The sequence below is a fragment of the Telmatherina bonti genome, assembly GCF_933228915.1.
Source record: "Telmatherina bonti genome assembly, chromosome: 2".
Classification (NCBI taxonomy): Eukaryota; Metazoa; Chordata; class Actinopteri; order Atheriniformes; family Telmatherinidae; genus Telmatherina; species Telmatherina bonti.
The window spans coordinates 33,318,384-33,328,390 of NC_136620.1; the positions used below are offsets into that span (position 1 = coordinate 33,318,384).

A 10,007-nucleotide genomic window follows, 5' to 3' on the forward strand; every position below is an offset into this window, starting at 1 on the left:
ATCTGAGACCTGCTACTGCTTGTTGGTGGTAATTTGGGCCAGTCAGTTCTTTCATCTATGTGTCAGTAAATGGATAAGAGCTCCAGTCTGAATATTCTGGAAATCATATGTTTGGTACAACAAACTGGCTTTTGTATACAACAAACTGTCTCCATCGCTCTCTTCCTCATTACGTCTGTATTTTGCGATTCTTCAGCTCCACCCAAGTCTGTGTTTTTTTTTTTTTCCTTCGTCTTGTAATTCCTCCCTCTGTCTGCCTCACTTCACTTCTTTCTGTCTCATCATTAGTGGCTGTCCCATGCTGAGGGGAGAGTAATCTGAACTACGTGTCCCAGGGGCCCATTCCTTTACTTCCTGCTGTAGAAATAAGCGACCTATTGATTAGTTATCAGCCCGTAATTGGGCCGCGATCTCCCTCGCCCTCAGATATCCCCCAGATATATGACACTCCTGACAGCCTTAGTGGTGGGTGAGGAGGGGAGGAGTGCAGTGGTGAGGGGTTCCTCCTGCCTGCCTGCCAACACTTTACTCAACAATATGTCTTCCTCACCACATAGATGCCAACTGCCGCCCACATCTCTCTCCCTGCAAAGGGATTTTCAACATCATGCCAGGGAAAGATTATTCAATCTTTCAAATTATACAGTCAGAGAGAGGTCCAGCAGGATTTTATGCCCCGCGTTAACTTTGAGCACCTTTTTTTTCCCCATTTTCTCATAGGAATAAACTCTGAAATTGTAATCAGAGTTTTAAAATGAAAATGGTGCGGCTTACCGAGAAAGAAACTTATATAAGCTCAGAGTAAGTACACCATTCGCATATGGATAATTGCCTGTGAGGGATTTCAATACAAATTGAGGCTCAGGAAGCGGATAAGCAACAGGAAGGGTGTCTCTGCTCCTATGTAAGCATCCAAATCTACTGTGAGTGCGCAAAGAACCATGACTAACTCTTACTAAGTCTGTTTGTGCGTTTTTAGGAAAAGCTTAAAGATACTTTCCTCTCTTCTACAACTCGTTCCTTCTTGCTGTCATAACCTCCTTTTTTGCCTCAAATTATGTGTCGCTCTGAGGATGTTTTAGTTGGAGTCTCTTCAGAGGTTTTCCGCTCGTCACCATGAGGTGTTAATTGTGACTGTTTCTGAGCTCAGTCAGAGTTTGCAGCGAGGCGATGAAGGAGAGGACGTGTCTCCAGACAGACACGATCTGTCAAAACCCTCCATTTAGCAGCCAGATTAAAATTTTCACAAGCCGCCTCCTGCTCTTTGCTCCTCACGTCTCTCCCTCAAAACCACATCTGAAAAACATCTCATTTCCACACTCAATATTGCCATCATCGAAAGTCCACCAGTTACACGAAGCTTGTTCATCATCGCTCTTCCCTCATCCCACAGTCCAGTGACAATCGGCTTCTCTCCCTTTCCTTCTCCTCCTTTGCTCTCCCCTGGAGGAGCCGGCATCACGGTGGAAGTGCATTTGTCTCCTGGCATTAATCTAGTGGAGATAAAAAGGATTGTTGTTTGAGGCCGTGGTGTTCTGTAGGCTGCATTGTCTCTGCACCCTCCTCTTTGACAGAGCGTAGAATAATGCAGAGAAATGTGCCTTTAGTTTGTCTGCTCCCTCACACACTCCTCCGCTTTACTGGGCAAATGATTCTTCAATTTCTGAGAAACAGATGAGAGGATTATCACAGGGAGGGTAAAGTTAATATTTGCATTAATCACGCCACACACAGAGGTATTTATATTCTCATCCTGATTTCTTATTTTCTCTTTTCTTTGACTGAATCTTTTAGTGTCTCCAGAGGAATGAAAGCTTGTGTGGAAAGGCTTTGGTAATGCAGACTGAGGTGTCTGTGTGTGTGTTTTTTTCCACTTTTGTCTGTGAGGACATCTGGGACATGAGTAGAGAAATCAATGAAGAAACTCACAAAGACTTGTTGTCTGTATGTCAGTACAAAGCGGAAACAACCAACTGGTTGGGCTTCTGTTCTTTCACTTTGTGGAGTTGGCTGAAGCAGTTTGCTTAATAATTAATTAATCCTGTTATTATAGCTATAATGCCACAAGACTTTCTTATACACATTTTATGTCCTCAGAATAATCATTATTTATCCCTATGTTTGCCTCACTTGCATGGCGTAAAGAATAGATTAGTTACACTGTGTGAAAGACACCTGAAGTCCAACCCTAACCATGCATTTATAAATATATAAGCCTGTTTTTTTTTTTTGTTTGTTTGTTTGTTTTGTTTTTAAATCTCCAAACTCAGGCGTGGTCCTGGAGACCCGAAGTCCTGCAAATGTTTGGACTATCCCTGCTGCAACGCACCTGACACACATCAGACTTTATTATCAGACCTGTGCAGAGATTAACATCAAACTGCACAAATCTGCTACCTACCCGTTGATTTGAGTCAGGTGTGTTGCAGCAGGGAAGCTTCCACTTGCAAGACTGTAGCTTCCAAGGACCGTAGTCGCCCACTCCTGTCCTAACCAAATCATATTTATATTAAGAGAAAAACGCTTTCTTTGTGCCAACTGCCCTGTGACTGACAGTAAAAAAGAAAAGTGAAACTTTTTCTAAATTATTGGGTCTTATGGAAGTCAAACTCGGCTCTCTTCTCTTTGCATACCGTAGTGTAATACAACCACATATGTTCTGCTACCGCATCATAAGTATTTTTGAACGTTGTGTCAGCAGTGCAAGATCAGTTTTGTTGCTGTTTAATATCATGTGAAATATAAGCATGTTAAAGTTTGCAAGGAAAAACAGAATTGTGTTGTTTTAGCACTATGAACATGTAAGATGTACCCTTTTGAAGCAGTTGTGCAGTTTAATGTAAAACAAAGTGAAGGAATATGACAACGGAAAATCGATTGATAAAAGAAATCAAATGTTTACTCTAATATGTGAACAAATTCATAGGAGTTTTTAAAATGAACTCATCCCATCTTTTTTACTCATTCTCATTTTCTCATTTCTATTTTTAAACAGGCTCAATTTTTTTTTTTTTTTTAAGATTTTTCACGTGCGGGAAGAGTAAATTGTTATGTGACTTTACATAGATTTTTGAAAATGAATTTATGCCCATTTAATGACAAAACAAAGGGTTGAAAGACTTTCAAATTGTGTTCAACATTTTTTCTTTTTTCAAATTTAGATTTTTAACATTTGTGTCCTCCATGATCTTCAATTCATTTTCATGCATTCATAAAAAATAAAAAAAAAATCCAGTAACTTTTGTTGTACAGTATTGTGCAAATTTCACCAATTGGAAAGTTTTATGTAACATATAGTGGATTTTTTTTGTTGTTGTTGTTGTTGGTTTGTTTTTTTGTTTGCTTGTTTATTTCCTTATTTATTTTTTCAGGCAATTTGTTGTATTTACCAAATATAAATAAATCAATAAATAAATTAATAAATAATCACATGTTATTAGATAATTAAGCCAGATCAGATCAGTTGGGGTGGTGGTGTGTGGTCTCACAGACTGTACATTTGGAGTCTGACTAATGCAGAAACTCTGTATGCATATGAGTCACATTAATAACCGCTACACATACCAGCTACATCAATAACAACTCATAACCTCCAACTGCAACATGAATCATTCTTCCATGTGGATACTGGACGCCAGACAAGTAAATACTGTGTGTGTGTGTGTGTGTGTGTGTGTGTTCAGAAATAGAAGGTGGTAAATGACCAGAAACACCAGAGTTGCATCTACATGTCTGTCTCAATGCTTGACTGTTATAAAAGCATTTTCAGGGGAAAACACGTATCTAATGTGTAGTGCAAAAGCAACTTCTTCTGTGAGTGCTGCCTTCCTCTACCTGCTCCTCCACATGCTGCACTGTGGGGATACTTAATGAGGCCAATAATGTAGCAGTGTGTGTCTAATGAGAGACGTTAAGCTCACCAACTAAACATTCACACTTAATTTTGGTGTGTTTGCGCTCAAACATGATTACATTTACAAACACTAAGTGTTTCAATCCACGATGATCTTTTTTCTTTTGCTGTACGTCACAGAAAATCTGCCACTTTAGACGGGAGTACTTTTAAAGAAGCATCTCTGGTGTTACTCAGAACCAGATGAGACTGCTCGGATGATGCCTGTGATGTCCACCCGCTGTGAAAGACAATAACCAGATGTAAAAAAAAAAAAAGAAAGTCTGACAAGTGCAAGTCTGCTTATTGTGGCCAATTAGCAGGTTGAAGCATCCATCTGACAGGCACTGAGAGGGTGTTGCAACCTGCTTTTCAAAGTAAATGCAGCAAATTGTTTCCATCATAATCTTATTTGCTCGAGTTTTGCTTTTGTGAAATCTGTCTAGTTTCAAGTTCAAGACATGTTTTGTTATTGCTGCCATTTTTGCTCTGTTCTCTTAAAGCAAAAGTCTGCCAAAAGGAATAATTATAATATATATTTATATATATAATATTTTAGACATGCTCTGCTGTGAGTGTGTGTCTGCTGAGATGGGAAGTAATGATTATACATGACACAATTTCTGGTCAACAATAGGCTTATCTTTAGCATTTTAAAGTCCCACAAAAAAACAATAGTTTACAGATCAGAGCTACAACTTTTCCCCCAAACAAAATAAATGCTTAAGCCTAAAAAAGCAAAAAAATCTGACCGAGAAGACACTGCAACCAGAGCCGTCGTCAAATTTAACACTTTCCAAACACAGCACTCTGTTTCCATGATGTGGAAGCTTGTTACCTGATTATACTTTCTTTTATTTCGCCCAATAAAACTCTTGCAAATGGAGGTGCGCTGCTCTTCTCCAAGCTCCTCGTAAAAGCCTCTCATGGCTCCTCGTTCTATTACAAAAGATACAATGGTTAGTTAAGACCTCACGAAACATTTCATTTTCTATCCGTCTAATTAAATGTGTCTCAGACGAGCCCACTGAGCCCACTCGTCTGGTTGTCCTCCATTTGGAGTGCCACCAGAGTTTAATATACGGCATTAAACAGGGATTGAGGATGAAAATGAAGCCTACCTCCCATTGGGAATGTAATGGATGATTATAAGGCATAATCTTAGTAATACAGAAATCCTTTAGTTCCTGCCATTTTATTTAAGTTACTGTCTGTTAAATATGGAAATGACTTTTGCTATTTTTGGCATGCTCTGGATCTTTAATTGTGTGAGTGGGGTTATAAAATGCATATCTTGCAAATGCATAAAACAAGCTTTAATAGGTCTTTTTTTTCTTTGAACTCTTTCTTATTCAAAACATTGCAGTTATATTTCATATAGCCTGGTATTTATGTCAGGCTTGACTTATATAAATGATATTTCTGCATGTTATTTATTTAGCAGACATCACAGGTATCCCCTCCTGCAGATGCAGCTGTACAACTGGTAGGAAGACCCGTTTCCGCTATTCCCAAGCAAACAGCGCGCACATCCTCTGTTTGTGCAACTTCATTAAACCACAGAGGTAAACGAGAGGTTAACATGATGAAAATAAAAGTGAGCTCTACTGCAACAAGCACATAAGTCATACTGTAATGAGGGGGTTTTAAATAGATGTAACAATTAGCAAAGTCACCGTACCAGTAAATCAAAAGGAAGTCCTGAAGCACTGGTTATCCTTTACCCAGAATGCATCTGTGTTCTCCTGGGGTTAAACTCTGAAAGGTCAGACAGCGTCTCATTTATGCGCACCGTAGCAAGGCTCTAAATACACAAAAGGCTGCAACATTGGCATTTGTAATGCAAAAAAAAGTGGTGTCACAATAGATCAGAAGATCAGTTAATGCAGGTTGTTCTCCTAGTTGACGTCCTTTTGTTTCAAAGACTAGATTTCAGTCCTCTTTATCTGCTTTCATGCTGTTTTTTCTTCATAAAAAGTTTTGCTTAGAGTTGATCCTTCACTTCTCTCTGTAAGTGTATTTATGTGATATTAATATAAGTTACTAAGATGTGTTATTATAATTTCAGAATGTGTGTTTTTTTTTTTTAGCTTCCTCTGCACTAACAATATGTTGGTGGGCCTCATCTTGCAGCATAAATACTCTGATATGCCTGAACTCTCTGAGGGGGGTAGAGGGGGGTGGGAACATACTTGGTATAATAATAACAATACAAAGAAAAATTCAAGTTCTGCTTACACAGAACTACAAGGGGAGACAAAGTGCGGAGCATGTGGGACTGTTAGTCCTCAGTAACACACTTGAAACACTGACTCCATACTTTGCTTGTTAACCCTTGAAACTCCACAGCCGATAAATCCTAGTTTAAGAGATTTGGCAGCTGCGGAGCTCTCCCAGCAGGTAGTCCCCACTGTTGCTTCAGCTACAGACCCCTTAATGGTTCCCTTAACCAGTACAGGTGGGAAAATAAAGAGTCAAAACAGAGGATATAGGGTCTATTTTGTCAGGACATTTTGCACATAAAATGTTTTTTTTCCCCCTACTCTCTTGTCTCTGATAATTTCACAGTTATTTTATCTTTATTGTCAGGATCTTAAACTCAGATTGACTGAAATGAATGGATCACTGTGTCAAACTTGACAAACTGTTAAATCCATTGAATCAGGAGTAGGCTGGACATTTAAAACCTGCAAGTTTGGTGAGGAGGAGCACTGAGGACCAAGGTTTGAGATTCAAAACTATTTGCTCTTATTGTGGTTGTTAAAACACTTTTAAAGTATACATGTCAAGCAAAACCAAAACTTTCCATTTGCTGTTAGTTTTCAGTAAAAAGTTAAATAGTTTAGTGTTGAATCTGGTCTGAAATCTACACAACAGCAGCATATGAGACATCCATCTGGCTGATATTTATTCTAAAGCATCAGAGGGGTTTTCCGTTGTGTCTTCTAATGAATAAAACACGATGTTTATCCTTCCTGTTTAACATTAAGTCCCCGTGAACAGTCACAGGGACCAAGAGAATATTTACTCGTGGTGGGACACCAGGGAGTTGGATTATCTGCTGGCGGCTTTGTAGTTTTCTGAAGCTTCCCCGCGTGACATGTTCCACGGAGAGCGCTCTTATTTACTCTCCGGTCCTGTGTGTATAGCCCTGCTTATTGTTTGTTCTTATGTGCCACCACTCATGAGAAATGTGCACCAGGAGAGACAGAAAAAACACTAAAGCTGCTATCATACGTGGGATTGAGACTGCAGAGACGTGAAGATGCGTTCACTAGAAAGTATTCTGTCAGGAAAAAAGGGGATTTGTTGTTGACAAGGACTTGGGTTTAATGCAAAATTGCTACATTATCAAGCGACACGTGAAAGGGGCAAACGGGTTTCCAGTCCCTCGTTCGGAGTCCCGTGAAGTTTTAATTTCTGCCGAAAGGTGGCGACATTGGGTTTGCAAAGAGAAAGCTGCAGTTCAGCCGGACAAGAGCCGTGCTCCTTCCCAAACACACACACACCTTCCTCCACGCAAACAGTCTTTCTTTCTTTAACAATTTACAAACAATCTATTTGTCACTAGAGGAAATAATTAAAATGCAATACGATTCATTGTAAGTTAGTTGAACTTGAGACGAGAAACAAAGACTGTTGCTTTGACGATGATGAGTTCGAGACCGACTCGGTAATTAACAAGTTGCCTATAAAATGAATAATTCTCCACATAGATGATATATGTGAGGGTTGGGATTTAATAAAGTCAGTAAATGATGTTTAGGTGGAAAGAAAAACAGGAGTTGCGAATGTGACATTTCAATTTTGCTTTAATATGCATTAGCTGGTTGTGATTAAAAATATGGATCTCACATTTTAATTATGACAACCTGTTTTATTTTATTTTCTTAAAAAGTGTATCTAAAGGTTATATTTGCCATCATTCCGCAGAATGTGTTTTCCTTTCCTTGTTTCCTTAGTCTCTCCTCTATGAAAAGTGAGAAAAAGATTAATATTAATCCTAATCTGTCAGTCTGTTTGGTGGGTTTGCACGGTTTTAAAAAAAAACAGAAAAAACAAAAACTCTGCTTTCTATACTATTATGCTAATGAGGTGGCTGCTGATTGGCTGGGTCGCAGTCAATTTCATATTTCAAGTCCTGACGTCAGGACGCCTATAAAACTAAGCAATGCTTTTTAACTCGTCGGCTGACTGATCCCTTAGAAAAAAAAATCTATCAATCCTTGGGTGGAGTTTTTTTTTTTTTTTTTTTTTCTCACATTCACTACAAGGCAACTATTTGCCCGGGACACGTACGTGAACCTCCTCAAATTGGCGCACTAATCCTAAAAGGAGCCATGAAGTGTTAAACGGTAGAAAGAGAAAGAGCAGCGCTCAGACACCCGCACGCTGGGAGAGAGGGAGGAAACAGCGCTGCTCCAATGCGTCTGTGCAACACAGGCTGAAGAAAAAAAACAAAAAACTTATCGACTCACAAAACCAGAGCCTGCGCTGCGCAATTAGTGCGAGAAAAATTCACTTTTTTTCCTTCGGTTTTGAAGAAAATAAATAAAGAAATCAAGCTGGCTCAGTGCGTGTCTCAGCAGCCTACTTTGACAGGTGCTCCTCACCCCCTTTGGAGGACTGTCAACAGCAAGAGGATGGCATCAGAGCTGGCAATGAGCAACTCCGACCTGCCCACCAGTCCCCTGGCCATGGAATATGTTAATGACTTCGATCTGATGAAGTTTGAAGTGAAAAAGGAGCCGGTGGAGCCCGATCGCAGCATCAACCAGTGCAGCCGCCTGGTCGCCGGGGGATCCCTGTCTTCCACCCCGATGAGCACGCCTTGCAGCTCGGTTCCCCCCTCTCCAAGCTTCTCGGCGCCCAGTCCGGGATCAGGGAGCGAACAGAAGGCGCACTTGGAGGATTTCTACTGGATGACCGGGTACCAACAGCAGTTGAACCCCGAAGCTCTGGGCTTTAGCCCAGAGGACGCCGTAGAGGCGCTGATCAGCAGCAGTCACCAGCTCCAGACCTTCGATGGCTATGCCAGAGGGCAGCAGTTCGGCGGCGCAGCCGGGCCAGGAGGCGCGATGGCCGGGGAGGAGATGGGATCAGCGGCCGCCGTGGTGTCCGCGGTTATCGCTGCAGCCGCAGCCCAGAACGGGACTCCTCACCACCACCACCACCATCACCACCACCACCACACAGGGGCACACCATCCCTCGTCCGGGTCCCAGTCCGGCGTCGGCGCGGGGGGGAACCACCAGCACCTGCGCTTGGAGGAGCGGTTCTCGGACGAGCAGCTGGTGACCATGTCGGTGCGGGAACTGAACCGGCAGCTGCGAGGGGTCAGCAAGGAGGAGGTGATCCGACTGAAACAGAAGAGGAGGACGCTAAAGAACAGAGGTTATGCCCAGTCCTGTCGGTACAAGCGGGTCCAGCAGCGGCACGTCCTGGAGGGAGAGAAGACGCAACTCATGCAGCAGGTGGACCACCTCAAGCAGGAGATCTCCCGGCTGGCCAGGGAGAGGGACGTCTACAAGGAGAAATACGAGAAGCTGATCAGCACCGGCTTCAGAGAAAACGGAGGATCCAGCAGCGACAACAACCCTTCATCTCCAGAGTTTTTCATGTGAGTCTCGGCGCTGAAACGTTTTCATTAGAAAACAGAAAGACAAAGAAACAAAGAGTAAAAAAAACAAAAAAAAAACAACTTTTTAGAGTCTGCGCAGCTAAAGCAAGCTGTCCAGGCTCTTCTGTTAACGCTGCATTTAGTTCAGGACACAAACTTCTGTCTTTTTAAAATGATTTTTGCTTTAAAGTTCACAGTTTGTTTTCCTTTTATCACTTTAAAGAAACACACATGACCTGTATAAAGGACTCTGAACAAAGTTCCCATCGACATTTTTTTCAGTTTTTCTGTAACTTTATGATGTTTGACCTCAGACACACCGCATGAACATAATGAGCATCTTGCTGCAAAGATCGTCTCTGGTCTTTCTGCGCCTCCATCCTCCTCCCGTCGAACTAAATTTATTTTCTTCTCCTAATGAAATCTTCAGGCTCAGCTGCCTTAGGGGGTGTGGATGGATTATTTTTGTTTGTTTATTTGTTTTAAGTTGAATCA

At 41.4% G+C, this 10,007-nt stretch overlaps 1 protein-coding gene across 1 annotated transcript; it reads left to right on the plus strand.

Moving 5' to 3' along the window:
• Positions 1-8,535: 8,535 nt before the first annotated feature.
• Positions 8,536-9,516, plus strand: LOC306765124 (transcription factor Maf-like; the record flags this gene model as incomplete). Its single annotated transcript, XM_079252486.1, has 1 exon — positions 8,536-9,516. One exon carries the CDS (start codon positions 8,536-8,538, stop codon positions 9,514-9,516), a length of 981 nt encoding a protein of 326 aa, XP_079108612.1.
• Positions 9,517-10,007: the final 491 nt, after the last annotated feature.